Source organism: Fukomys damarensis, unplaced genomic scaffold (genome assembly GCF_012274545.1).
Source record: "Fukomys damarensis isolate Sample0158 unplaced genomic scaffold, DMR_v1.0_HiC HiC_scaffold_16, whole genome shotgun sequence".
NCBI lineage: Eukaryota > Metazoa > Chordata > Mammalia > Rodentia > Bathyergidae > Fukomys > Fukomys damarensis.
The window spans coordinates 96,624,093-96,638,906 of record NW_022900928.1 but is presented as its reverse complement, the minus strand read 5'-3'; the positions used below and the strand labels follow the sequence as shown (position 1 = coordinate 96,638,906).

General features: G+C 48.1%; 1 protein-coding gene across 4 annotated transcripts in view; it reads right to left on the bottom strand.

Annotated features, from left to right (window-relative positions):
- The window catches only part of Dennd2a (DENN domain containing 2A), a 45,686-nt gene that overhangs the window by 20,685 nt on the left and 10,187 nt on the right, over positions 1–14,814 (bottom strand). For 3 of the 4 annotated variants that reach the window (XM_010631658.1, XM_019208569.1, XM_033764504.1), the window contains 4 exons: positions 6,134–6,334; positions 2,595–2,688; positions 2,138–2,188; positions 1,217–1,404 (listed from right to left, as the gene is read on the bottom strand). In XM_010631658.1, the coding sequence (XP_010629960.1) occupies positions 1,217–1,404; positions 2,138–2,188; positions 2,595–2,688; positions 6,134–6,334 (534 nt within the window). The remainder of the gene's footprint in view (positions 1–1,216; positions 1,405–2,137; positions 2,189–2,594; positions 2,689–6,133; positions 6,335–14,814) is intronic. The other variant, XM_033764503.1, reaches the window with a different exon arrangement.

The window sequence follows — 14,814 nt, the reverse complement described above, 5'->3', positions numbered from 1 at the left end:
TTTTTTTAAAGGACAATCAGAGGAACAGAGCACAGACTGATATGATTGACTTCAACCTCAAAGCCACCTCCAGTCTAATTCCCTCAGGCAGACGGAATTCAGCGCCAGCCTTAGGGTGATTAATGCTGTGGCCAAGATAGCTTCCAGCCAGCAAAACTCAATAACCATTCACTGACTCCTGCCACTTCTCGATGGTCTTTTAGTTTTTCCCTGTGACAAATAGTCACTACTCTTTTCTATATCATGGTCTCTCTTCTATGCATGGTACCAAAGAGCCCATGGCCCAGGATGGTCTTTGAGTTGACAATTCACCAGCTCAGAGTGTTCCTAAAGTGCTTTTTTCCCCTTCATTACTAGGGATCGAATTTAGGGCAGGGCCTTTGCACTGAGCTACATCCTCTGCCCTTTTTATTTTTCATTTTGAGATTGGGTCTCACTAAGTCCCTAAGTTGCCCAGGCTGGGTCAAAGTCACAATCCTGCCTCAGCCTCCCAGAGAGCTGGGATTACAGGCGAGCATCACCATGCTCAGCAAAAGCACTAATTTCTGAGTTCTCTTAGAGTGTTTTGGAAAGAGGCAAATACTAGATGCACATAATTAATTACCAGCGCAAAGGCCCCAAATTATAAAGGACATAAGTGAAGGAACAATGACACCTTCCCATAGGGGAGACACGTTCAAGAACTGAAGTCGCCCTGAGAGAGAAGCAAGGTCAAGCAGTTTCCCCATGGCTGTGCATAAGACACAGCTACAGACACACGGCACCAACAGGTGAGTGTCAGCCTGTCTGCTCACACATGCACATACATGCAACACCTCCATGAACTGTCATAAAGAGAAATGTGTGAAGGCCAGGGATTAGCTCAGAGTTTCCGCCACCTGCCTTGCAAGTAGAAGGACCCGAGTTTGATCCCCAGTACCAAAAATAAATAAATAAACAAACAAGTAAATACAAGATAAATGTGTGAGAGTAGGTCTCACTATGTAGCTCAGGCTGGCCTTGAACTCATAATCCCCTGCCTCAGCCTCCTGAGTAGCTGGGGTCACAGGCATGCACCAGGCCCTGCTAGATCTGTTCATATGACAGACCAAAGTGAGGGCCATTTCCAAGATCCCAGACCCAGGTCTTCCTCAGGCTCCCCGACCTCCTCAAGTCCATACCCTGCCCAGACAACGACAGAGCTGCCGTGCCCTGGTGGCCGCGGCTGGCCTGGTACCTTCAGAGGGAACTGCTGCGTGACTTCTGGCACGTAGGCGGCCCCAGCCTGCTTCTTGTGCAGAGACACGACCACGAAGTACTCAAAGAGCTGCCTCTCCTGGTACTCAAGGAGCTCGTGGTCAAGGGCTGGGTAGCGAGGGGCCTGCTTCAGGCGGGACTGCACATTGACCAGGCGCCGGCTGTGAGCTGGGGACAGAGAGGGAGGGTGGGAGGGAGCTCTTGCCAGACACTGCTCCCTGCCAGGGAGCCATAGCGCTTGTGCCACACCTAACTAATCTCCAGGACCCTTGCCAAACCTCGGGAGGAGCCCGGGCAGCATGGCAGACAAGCAGGCTGGGGACTCGCCCCAGCTGTCCTTGGGGTGGGGACGCTCATTCCTCTCTTTCTGTTCCCAGGACACGACAAAATCCAGAGCACCGGGATTTCGGAGGTGGGAGTTTTGTAAACATCTGTGAGACTCAATGGCCAAGCCCGATGGACCTGGGAGCCTCCACCTTGCTTCACCTGGGGTGGCCCAGGTCCCTGTCACCCTGCTCAGCAGCCCCAAGCTTGCTCTTTCTGCCTTCTCCCTGGGGTTTGAGAAATTTCAGAAAATTCATGAAAGCTTGGACCTGGGTCCTGAGGGTTAGGCCCTGGGGAACCAACAATTTCAACAACTTTATCCAACAGAGGAAGCCCCAGGGGCCCTGACATCTTAACAGAGTTTCTACATGTCGTGGCCCACACCTGTGACCGCAGCACTCTGGGAGGCTGAGGCGGGAGGACTGCCACAAGTTCAGCACCCCAAGGTCCTGCACTAGGCTGGGCCCAATGTCCTCTCAGATACCCAAGGCCCCCTGACCCCCAGCAAGCCTGGCAAGACACATGCGTCCGTTGTGCTAGAGAGCAAGGCTCATGACAGTGGTACCTCTGTCCTTACCTTTTAGCTTTTCCTCAGTGTCACTGTCAGATTCGCTGTTCTCATCTGTCACTAGATGAAAACACAAGGCAGGACAAGCAAATATGAGTTCTAATGCAGGAAATGAATCCAAAATTTCTAGTTCAGAGGGGATGTTTTACCATCTGATCAAAGTAACAGAAAAGCTCTGTTCTTGTCTAGCACAATGGATTTCCAGACTACTTTGGCTCTAGTTAGGCGGCACCTGGATCAGATCCTGCCACTTTATTTGTGCTGAGCCAGGGAAGTGGCTGCCACAGTCTTCCAAGACAGAGAGACCCACGCATGTGCCACCATGGTTTAGCTCCTGGCTCCTTGCGCATTCCCAGGGACAGCAGCACTATCTTGGTTCCCTCCTGGTAACCCACTGAGCCAGCCGGAAGTAGCTTCTAGGAAGTGTTTCTGGCGCTCAGGGGCGGGAGGAGGGTGGCGGTCCTACCTTTCCCTGAGCCACTCTCCGTGGACTGCGACAGCCTCTTCACCCGCTTCTTCCCTCTCCGGGCCTCATAGATGGCGTTGATGTGCAAGACCAGCTGCAGACACAGGGGAGGACGGCCGGTGTGAGTGACCCTCTGGGGTGCCAGCAGACACTCCCTGGGGTTATGGAGGGGGCACACTTGGTGCTGCCTCCCACTCTTCTAACCATTATCCATCCCTTTTGGCCCCACAGGAACAACAGAGCCATGGAAATTGCAGGGTGCCACCCCCTACCCCCCAAAGTCCAATGTGGTCAGGTGAGACGTGCACTCCTGGTGTGACAGCAGCTGTCCCTCTGATGCTGTGACGTCACGATGGCTTGGGAAGGGCCTTTTGCTCCCAATCCAAGAAAAGGAAGAGACAGGAAAACATAGTTCCCAGGCTGGGCCTCGGCAGTGGGAACCAGTCCAAAATGCGTGAGCAGCCCTGAGAGGGACAGGGTCAGAGTGATTTCCGGTCCCTGTGCCGGCCATAAGAGTACTTGGGCCTTGGAGCACCCTGTCTACGGGGACGGTTCACACCCAGCCTCACAGAACTTCCATGTGCTCCCAGAACGGCCAGAGTGCACAGGGAAGGCAGGGCATGGTGGCACACACCTGTAATTCCAGCGCTTGGGAGGCTGAGGCAAGAAGACTGCCATGAGTTCAAGGCCAGCCTGAGCTACATAGTGAGACCCTGTCTCAAAAAACCAACAACAAAAAAGTGTACTGGGATCCTCTGTTATGTGACATACTCCACCCAGTCCAGACAGCCACCACCCTTACCCTGCCAGGGCTGTGTGCTCTGCCCCACCGGCCAGACAAGCTGCTGCTGGAGTGCCGGTGGCTGATGGGGATGTAGTCTTGCAGAAAAGGTAAGTGCTGTTCTTACTGCAGACTGGCAACAGCCTGGCATCCCTGGGGTGCTTACTTTCCCTTCTCTCCCGGAAAGCTAAAGATCACAGGCTTCTTCATTTTGCTCTGTCAGAGGCTGCAAGTTTGCTGTCAGTTCACGTTCCCGGGATGTGCAGTTCAGAAACCCACAGACAGGAGCTCCACAGATGAGGCCTTCAGAGTTATTATTTCATGTACAGAGAGCTGGACAGCTATGTGCTTACTGTGGTATAACTTATTCTTAGAGATGGGATGTCACTGTGTGGCCCAGGCTGGTTCTGAACTCTGAAGTGCAAGAAATATGCTTGCCTAAGCCTCCTGAGTAACTGGGACTACAGGGATATGCAGCGGTGTCCCACTTAATGCTTTGTATCTGTATAAACTAGTGAACAAAAATACAGGATGGAGGCTGGGGAAGTTGCTTAGTGGTAGCATGCATGCTCGGCATATGAAAGGCTTTGTGTTCCATCCCCAATACTGCTCCCTTCCGAAGGATGGTAATCAGTTTCCATGTTCTATTAATATTTTAATACTTAGCATTATTTTTGTTGCTGTTTTATTTTGTTTTTTGATACCTGGTATCAAACTCAGGACCTCCCACTTAAGAGGCAGGTGTGGCACCACTGAGTTAAATCCCTGGCCCAATTTTGTTTTGTTTTTTGAGACAGGGTCTCACTATGTAGTTCAGGCTTGGCCTTGAGTCTGACAACTATATAGGGCCACCTTGAACTCACAGCAATCCTCCTGCCTCAGCTTCCCAAGGGCTGCGTTTATAGATGTGTACCACCACAACTGGCCCCCTTTTTACTTTGAATCCAGGTCTTGCTAAGTTACACTCAGTTGCCCAGGGTGTGCTCAAATTTGCAATCCTTCTGCCTCTGCCTGCTGAGTAATGGGATTATAGCAATTCACACAAAATCAATATGTACTCTGCAGTCTTTGGTGGAGCTCAGGGGTACAGAGGTTGCATAGAGTGTGCAAGGCCTGGGTTCCAGCCCAGAATCAGACAGAACTAGTCAGAGAAGAGGAGGGGCCAAGGCCGGGCTCCTACCAGCCCCTCTCTCTGCCTTCTAGCCACAGAACAGCAGGGCCTTTGCCCCATTCCACACGTAGCCCCAGGGCTGCAGGTCTTAAAGCTTGGCACGACTGCCCTGCCCCTCCCTGCCCACACATGGCCAAGGTGATCTGAGCTCACTTTAACAAGGTGCTGGGGCAGGGCTGCTCTGTAAAATCTTGGCTCAAAATTGACTGATCAACCTCTGTCGGGAGCAACCTGCTTATGGAGCTGTCCTTGACTTTCTTTCAAGTTCGTGGGGATAGATAGTATCACACCCCCGCAGTTCTCTAAGCTTATCTGTATAACATTTTATATGATTCTGTGTGCAGCAAGGCTCCTGAAACCCAGGCTGGCCTCGAACTCTGGGTGATCCTCTGGCTCAGCCTCCTGAGTTCTGGGATTACAGGCGTGCGCCTCCACACGCTAGGCACATTCTTATCCCTGGACATAGAGTTGAAGCCGAGAGAAATCTGTACCAACCTAGGTAAACCAGTCCTTGTCTTCTAGTTCCTTTTTTATAACCGCCATGCTTTTCCAGCTTGGTATGCCAGTGCTCAGGTCTAGCGCTTTTCTGGGTCTCATTTCTCCACATATACACTGGTAGAAGGCATGCATGTTTCTCCTGTGACCCTCTCTCATTAGCTTTGCCCTCAGCCCCCTGTAGGGGAGACCCCGAGAGGGAGAGGAAAGGCCTTGTATGGGACTGGATGGCCAATGAGGAGCCAGCCCCATGGGGCTGACACCGAGGAAGTGTGATCTGCTGACACGCAGGATGCAAATCCAGGCCATGGGCCACCTTTCTTTTCTTTTCTTTTTTTTTTTTTCTTTTGAGATACGGTCTTACTATGTCATTGAGACTGACCTCATCTCACTATGTAGCCCAGGCTGGTCTCGAACTCACAGTGATCCTTCTGCCTCAGCCTCCCAAGTGCTGGGATTATAGATGTGTGCCACCACGCCCAGCTGGGCCACCTTTCACCCTGGGGACAGCAGAGTGCCAGAAGTCCTCTGACAAGGGCTGCCTCTGAGCACACTCTGGTGCCAGCCCCTGAAAGAGCAGGCCAGGGGAGAGGTGGGCTACTTTTTGAAGACAAGAAGGAGATGGCTTTTTGAGAGTGGGCACTGGGAGCACTATCTGGAGCGAGGCGTGGTCATGCATTCTTGGGAGGCTGAAGCAGGAAGATTGCTGGGAGTTAGAGGCCAGCCTGGGCTATATAGTGTGTTCAAGGACAGCCTGAACTACATGTTGAAACCCTGTCTCAAGAAAAGAAAAGAGGGCTGGGGATTTAGCTCAGTGGTTCCGCCACCTGCCTTGCAAGCACAAGGATCCGAGTTCGATCAGAAGAGTAGCTGAGGCAGGGAGAGGAATGGCTCTAAAAGGAAGGCCATGGGACTAAAATAATGATCAAGGGAGCCGGGGATTAAGCTCAGTGCAAGGTCCTGAGTTTGATCCCCCATACAGGGAAAATAAAATAATTCTGGTAAAATGATCAGGATGGAGGCCCAGGTGTCCCAGTCTTCTCTGCAGAGAAGAGGAGCGTGGTGGAACTGGAAGTTCACTGGGAACGTTACCTTGGGGATCTTTTTCTTCTTCCTCCCATTCTGCAGGTCTCCAAGGTTAAAGACAGTATCGTCAGGGCTACTGGGAGTGGAGGGTGGGCTGATTTTGGGAGGGGACCCTGCTCCATCCCGACTCAGCTTCCTCACGTCCAGCAGTCTGAAGTTCCTCCTCTCTGAATTTTGCCAGAAAAAAGCAGGTTTGGACAATGACTGCTGTGAGGGAAGAAAAAGAAGAGTAATCAATACAAAGAGGGTGAACTGTGAGATGGAGACCGTGGGTCCAGATGGATACTTGAGTATTAAGGGTGGAGACAGCCCCCAGTGCGGTACCATCTGACGTTACAGATGAGTCCTGCGGGTTTCTCTTTTTTTTTTTTGGCGGTACCAGGGATCGAACTCAGGACCCTGTGGTTGTGAGGTAGTCATGGCCACTGAGCTAAGTCCATGGCCCAAGCCACGTCCTTTTCATATTTTATTTTATTTTTTGGTACCGGGGATTAAACTCGGGTCCTTGCGCATGCAAGGAAGGCCACCGAACCGCTGAGCTAAATCCCCAGCCCATATTTTAATTTTATTTTTCTTGAGAAAGGGTCTCGCTAAGTAGTTCAGACTGGTCTTGAACTCACAGGAATCCTCCTGCCTCGGCCTCTCTAGTGCTGGGATTACAGGTTCCTGCCAACACATCCAGCCCAGATGGGACTTTCTGACAATCCAAGACATATGTACTGGGAGACACAGAGCTAAGAGGGACAATAGCCCTATGTTGGCTCTGTGAGGACTCAGTTTCTGGTCTCCCCACCCCCGCATTTTTTTTTTTTTTTTTTTTTTTTTGGTACCAGGGATGAACTCAGGACATTGCACTTGCGAGACAGGAGCTCCCCTTTCTTCTGCTGGTGATTAACTGAACCCAGTGAGATACGCCATTAGGGTGTGCCAAAACTGGCTGAAAGTAGGCGTGATCCCGACAAGATCCTGAGCTCGTGCTCAGAGCAGCTCCCAAAGCCCTGCCTATGGACCTCTCAAGAGAACTCCCGTGGGTTTTCAATAGGAGGCCTAGACCTGACATCAGCCTGAGGCGGGATCCCAGCACCGCCTCTCAGGACCCGGATATAGATGCTCTCGTGGGTTTCCTCGAGATTTGGACAACAAATAAAGGCGCAGACGCCAAGAGCTTGCTGTCCTGGCTTTCCTCCTGACAGCGTGCTTCCACCAGGGTGTCCTTTTATCTTGCTCTTTCCAATTTTACTCTGCCCAAGCTCGCTCTGCAGAGCCAGTTTTCCCCTCACTCTCGACTTTTACTTTTTCAAATAAATTTTGTCACTGCTTTTTGCTCATTTCATTCAATTCTTTGTTCAAGATGGGAACCGCCTGCCTCACAAGCGCAAGTCCTGAGTTTGATCCCCTGTACCAAAAACAAAACAAAACAAACGATGGAAAGTATCCCCAGGAGAGGACAGCAACCTAGAACCGAAAATGTTTATTTGGTGAGCCTCTTTTAGAAGGGGCTACCCAATAATACCACAGCCTTTTGTGTGTTAGGCACATGAACTACTTTGTGTGTGTGTGTGTGTGTGTGTGTGTGTGTGTGTGTGTGTGTCGCACCGGGGATCAAACTCAGGACCTTGTGCTTGTGAGGCCGATGCTTCACCAATGAGCTAAATTCCCAGCCCATGAACTTCTACGGCATCCCTAATATCTTTTTTCCACAGGGCCGGGGACTTAGCTCAGTGGCCCCGCACCTGCCTTGCAAGTGCAAGGTCCTGAGTTCGATCCCTGGTACCAAAAAAAAAGAATTTCAGGTGAGCTTGAGGCAGGAGAGTTGCAAGTTTGAAGGCAGCCTAGACAAGCTAGCAAGACCTTGTTTCAAAATTTAAAAATCAAAAGGGTTGGGGTTGTAGTTCAGTGGTAGAAAGGCCCTGAGTTCAATCCCCAGTACTGGGGAAAAAAATTGATAACTTGCCTCCAGAACTATGAGAAAATCAATTTCTGTTGTTTAAGGCATCCTCCCCAATTTGATAATTTCCTGTGTTGGTGAAAAGCAGAAGCAAAGTCACTTTCACACAGCACTGGTGGGTGTATAAACTGGTCCAACTCCATGGAGCACCTAGAGGTATTAAAATGACAAAGCACCTGCCCTTTGATTCAGCAGTTCCGCCTGGAGGAATCCCTTCCTCACACACATGCTTATGCTGGGTACAGATTATATTGTACAAAGTATATGGTACACTGTGACATGGTTTGTAGTCAACAAAATACTGGAAACAACATAAATATCTATCAACAGAGGCTGGTCAAATAAATTACAGTACATTCAGTAGACTGCCATGCTAGCAAGGGTTAAATTTTTTTGGTGAACTGCTAGGGAAACTTCTCTCAGATATACACTGTTATGCATAAAAAGCAAGGTATAAAATAGTACAGTATGCTGATTTTTGTGTTAGCGTTGTAAAGAGCAATACTGCTAGCATATGTGTAGAATAGTTTTGGAAAAACAGTTCTGCATAGATTAAGAAATTGATTCACCATAGCTGCCCTGGAAGAGAACAAAGAGGCATGAGAAAAATCTTCATTGTCTACCTTGTGTACTCTTTGAAGTATAACTATGTGAATCTATTACCTATCCATTACTATAAGAAATTATAGGCGGGCGTGGTGGCGCATGCCTGTAATGCCAGCATTTGGGAGGCTGAGGCAGGAGGATCACTGTGAGTTCAGCCTGGGCTACATAGTGAGTTCCTGGTCAGTTTCAACTACATAGTGAGACCCTGTCTCAAAAAAAAACAACAAAAAACAAAACAAAACAAAACAAAAAACCCACAAAAAAAAACAAAAAAGAAGAAATTATAGCCAGGCGTGGTACACACCTATAATCCCAGCACTCTTTGAGCTGAGGCAAGAAGATTGAAATTCAAATCCAGCCTGTGCATCTGAGTGACTTACGGAGACTCTGTTTCAAAATAAAAAATAAAAAGGGGACTGGGGATATAGCACAATAATGCAGAGGCCCTGGTTTCACTCCCTAGTACTGTGAAAATCAGCAGTATAATACATCACAAACAGAAGCAAGGACAAAATTCACAGGATCACCTGAACAGATGCAGAAAAACCCTGTGACAAAATCCAGCACCCATTCATGATAAAACCCTGAAGAAAAGAAGTATAAAAGGGCCGTCTCTCACTCTGATAAAAGCTATTTATGACATAACTACTGCTAACATCATCCTAAGTAGGGAAAAACTAAAAGTGTTTCCTCTGTAATCAAGAACAAGACAAGATGTCCACTATTACCACTCCCGCTCAACCCAGTATTTGAAAGTTTAGCCAGAACGATTAAGCAAGCAAAGAAATAAAAGGAACACACAGGAAAAGAAGTCAAACTGTCTTTATTTGCAGACGACATGACTCCTAGAGCTAATTACCAAATTCAGCAAAGGAGCAGGCTATAAAAAGGAATAAAAAATCTGTAGCATTCCTGTACACCAACAATAAACCCACTGAGAAAGAAATTAGGAAACCAGTCCCATTCACAATAGCTTCAAAAAGTTAGTTTGAAGGCTGGGGATTTAGCTCAGTGGTGCCGCCAACCTGCCTTGAGAGTGCAAGGTTCTGAGTTCAATCCCCCACTACCAAAAAAAAAAAAAAAAAAAAAAAAAAAAAAAAAGAGTAGGAAAAAGTTAGTTCAGAATTATTCTAACCAAGAAAATGAAAACCTCTATAGGCTTCTGAAAAACAAGACTGAAGAGGGCAACAGAAAATGGGGATCTGGGGATTTACCTCAGAGGTACTACATCTGCCTCACAAGCACAAGGTCCTCAGTTTGATCCCCAGTACTGAAAAAAAGGATGGCTCTGGGTAGGCAGAACCAATATTGTCCAAATGGTCATATTACCAACAATGATATACAGATTAAATGCAATCCCGAGCAAAATACCAATAGCATTCTTCACAGATCTAGGAAAAACTCTCAAATTTTTATGGAATGGGAAGAAACCTAGATTAGCAAAAGCAATCCTGAGCAAGAAGAACAAAGCTGACAGCACCATGATCCTGGATTTCAAGTTAAAATTCAAAGCAACAGTAATAAAAACAGCATAAAAATGAATGCGGTGAACAATGGAAGAGAACTGAGGACAAAGAAACAACCCCATGTGCCTTCAGCCATCTGGTCTTCAATAAAGGGGCCAAAAGCAGACATTAGAGTAAAGATGTCCGTGTCTAACAAGTGGTGCTTGGTACTCCCTTCTTGGTATATTCCTGAAAGAATTAAAAGCATCATAACACAGTGATATACACACACCCAGGTTTAAAGCGGCACAGTGTGTAATAGCTAAATATTGGAAACAGCCCAAATGCCCATCAACTGATGAAGGGATCAAGGAGATGTGGTTCTTTTATGCAACAGAGTACTACTCTGCCACAAAGAAGGATAAGCCTGAGACATTTCTAGATAAATGAGTGCACCTTGAGACCATACTCTTATGTGAGAGAAATCAGACACACATGTTTGAATACTCATTGTTTCTCTGGAGTGAGAAACTGAAGATGGAAATAAGGACCAAATGTATGATAGATATTGGGAAATGGGAAGAAAATGCTCAAATGGAAGGGGAACGAAGAAGCGAGGAAGGGGAACAGGAAAGAAAAGAGAATAGGAGAAAAAAATGGAAACAAAGCTTTTGTAAAGAAGGAGGGGGATGCTGGGCGTGGTGGCACATTCCTGTAATCCCAGCACTCAGGAGGCTGAGGCAGGAGGATCACTGTGAGTTTGAGACCAGCCTGGGCTACATAGTGAGTTCCAGGTCAGTCTCAACTGTACAGTGAGGCCCTGTCTCAAAAAACCAAACCAAACAAGCAAACAAACAAAAATAAGGAGGGGGACAGAGGTGGAAGGGAGGGGAGGGAAATGGAAAAAAAGAAGAAGCAAGATGTATCATGTACTGGTACAAATTTTCGATGATTAATGTGATCATTACATACATCTAAAATGTACCAATAAATGTTTTGCTTCAAAAAAATGGTGCTGGGAAAACTGGTCATCCTCACGGAAAAGACTGAATCCAGATCAATTATTTGGTAAAGCTCGTAAAGACATACACATAGGCAAAGACTTTCTGAACAGAATTCCAACAGGACAAGAAATAACACCAAGAATGAACAAATGGTGGGCCGGGATTTGGCTCAGTGGTTCTGCCGCCTGCCTTGCAAGCGCAAAGGCCCAAGTTGGATTCCTGGGACAAAACAACAACAATAACAACAACAACAAAAACTAATGGGATCAAATTAAGAAGCTTCTGCACAACAAAGGAAACAAACAGCCAACAGAGTGAAGAGACAGCCTAGAGAATGGGAAAAAGTTTACCAGCTATTCCTGAGAAGACTAATATCTAGAATATATAAAGAATTACAAAATAGACCTCCTAAAAGAAAAGACTCAAGGCCGAGGATGTAGCTCAGCGGTGCCGCCACTCCAGCCTGGCAAACGCGAGGTCCTGAGTTGGATTCTCAGTATGGGGTAGGGGACTCAATCAAAAAATGGGCAACAGAAATGAATAGATGCTTCTCAAAAGAAGTACAAATGGCCAATCCAATGGGTACATGAAAAAGAGCCAGACATCTTTAGCCAACAATTTACAAGTTGGGAGGTGGGGGCGTGGCTCAGTGGTAGGATGCTTGTCTACCATCTGCAGCACTGAAGAAAAGAAAGAAAACAGAAGAATGAGAGGAAAAGAAAGGAAGGGAGGAAGATTTACAAGATGTATTTATCATTTAAACCCTCATGAACAATCCTGTTTTGTTCCACTGAGCTCTCCAATCTTGCTTAGTTCAAGTAGTGTGTAGTAATAACTTCAGAACATTTTTTTTTTTTAAAGATTTCCAGGAGTAAGGACTCCTAGTCTTTCCGATGGCCAACTCCACGGTTTTTATCCTGGGTCTAGGAGGAGCAACACATTGCTTCTTGGGAAGGAACTGACCCAGTCTGATTACTATGGACGTCTTAATCACACAGTATGAAAAGAAGGAACACGAGCAGGCTTTCTTCCTTTTGGCAGTGCTAGGGGTTGACCCCAGGGCCTTGTGCCTGCGAGGTAAGTGCTCTAGCACTGAATATACCCCTAGCCCTCAGCAAGTCTTTTTCAAGGCCAAATTCCATCTACAATGAAATCCAGGGAAATGTCCCTAATTCTTTTAATGCTTTGAGATCTCCCATCAAATCTGGCAACTAGCAGGTATCTGTTCTCATTAGAGATTTGGGGTTTGTTCAAAGGACGCTCAACCTATGAAAAGATCTGAGAAGACAAAAAAAGAAAAGAAGGGAAGGAATCACAAGATGGTCCTCAACAATGTAAAGCAGGTCAGGAGGCCTGACAGAGGCTATGTGTGGGCAGCATCTCCAGCAGTGACAGTATTTCAAGTTTTGTGGCCACACCCTCTCTGTTGTGTGCCACTGTACCTGTACTGCAAGAGCAGCCATGATGCTATATAAAGGGCTGAGCATGACTGGTTCTAATAAAACTTTATTCATAAAAGTCAGGTGAACAGCAGTAGTTTGCCAAATTCTAACTGCAGTATAAAAGGGAAGTCACGGGCTGGGGATGTAGCTCAGTGGCAATGTGCCTGCCTGGCAAGCGCAAGGTCCTGAGTTCCATCCCCGGTACCAGAAAAAAACACTGTAAAAGGGAAGTCAGTGTAGGACCCTAAGGACATTTTGTTTTTTCAGACTGTGGTCCAGAGAAGCTTCTGACTTTTGAGCTTCTAAAGGGCTCACACCACCATGCATAGTGTCTTTCGCAAAAGGGAAGGGAAGAGCGAGACAGAAGGGGGACGGAGGGGAGGGAAAGGAGATATAAAAAGAATTCAGGTGTGTATGCACATGTACCAACTCCCCACAATGAATGTAATCATTATAGACTGGAAACTACTTGTCTTATCTTGAAGCTCTATTACCACGCATACCCTAACGTTACAGGTGTTGGCTCCGTGGGCACCGTAAAATCTCTAATGCCCCAAAGAAAAGGCGGACCAGCACGCTCTTGGCCTGAAGTCTGAGTGTCCTCCCCTAGCCCCTTGAGTCAGGAAGGAAATTGAGTGTGACAGGTCCTGGCCTGGCCTCTTGAGTGGGGACCATGGATGGTAGAGAAGCCCCACGCCTCTTCGGAGAGAGCTGACCTGGTTCCAGCCCCGGCTCAGCCTTCTGGTCTGAATGGCATGAATACAGAAAAAGATCATGTCACAGTAGCCCAGGTTTCCCTTTGTATAAAAATTAGTTCCCACCACCCACCTTGGCGGTTGGTGCCTACTGGGGTGGTGGTAAGCAAGAAAGAAGACAGTCCTCAGGAGCTTGTTTCCTGTCCACAGGCCTCGCATCTGCCCAGCTGCACACCGCGCTCTCCGAGGACGCTCTTTCCACCCGCTGGGCACAGGCAGGAGCTAGTGACACAAACACCCCCACAAGGGCCTGGGACCTTTCTGCAGCCGGCGGAGGTGGGTCTGCCTCAGCCACGCCAAAGGTTCAGAAGCAGCAGATGCAAAGTGAATATCTGAGGAGCTAAATGGAAGAAGCGGTGAACTCTGCAGCTGTCCCCCAGGACACGCACAAAAGACACCCGGACGTGAGCGGGCAGAGGGATGAGCGTGAACGCAGTGCCCTGCAGATGACGCACTGACCCACACAGCCCGTAAGAATCAGCGGTGATGGGACTCACGCCTTGGCCAGCTACACTGTCCTCTGCGGGGCACCGCGTCTGGACAGCAAGCGTGGTGACATCGCTTCTAACCGAACTCTCCTATCCAGTGGTGGAGACTCTAGGTTTTCTCTGCCAAGCAGACGCAGAAGGAAAGCGCAGCTCAGCCCAAGGCAGAACCCCGCTGGGCAGTGTCCCCAAGAGGCCAGATCGCACAACCTACCTAAAGCTGGGGCTGGGGCAAGACGAGAGGGGGTGAAATGAGTGTCACAGCTTTCTATCTTTCTTCAAGTCAGCTTTACCCACTACAAAAAGAAGGGTTTCCTAAATGGTTTTTGTTTGTTCAAGACAGGGTCTCACTACATTGTGCAGTCTGGCCCTGAGCTCACTAGTAGCTGGGCTGGCCTTGAACTCCAGTGATCCTCCTGCCTCAGCCTCCTGAGTGTTGGATCACTCGGTACGTGCCACCATGCTTAGTCCCTAAATGTTGAAGGCAGCTATATTCTAACGAAAACACAAAGGACATCTCCATGACAGGTAGGATTTGTTAACTGTCGGCTGTCAGATTGTTTATGACCACACTCTTTGTGACACGAGAGGAGAAAAGACAGCTAGTGAACTTGGGCAGGTGTGGCAGCCCCAGGTGTGGTCTGTCAGACTGTTGGCAGGAAGCCTCCCTTGGTGATCGCCAAGCGCAGAGAGGGCCCCTACTGTGAAGCCCCCACCCTGCAGGTGCTGAGCCTCACACTGACTGCTGCTCTCAGGCCAGAAACTGAACAACTAAATGCCCTCGCAGGGGATTTCCGTTTACACTTGCAGCCTGGATTCAGCCATCTTTTATTTAATTTCACCAACAATTCAATATTGTCTAATCAGCTGGGCATGGTGGCATATGCCTGTAATCCTAGTACTCAGGAGACTGAGGCAGGAGGATCACCATGAGTTCAAGACCAGCCTGGGCTACACAGTAAGTTCAGGGACAGCCTGTCTCAAAATACAAAAAAAAAAAAA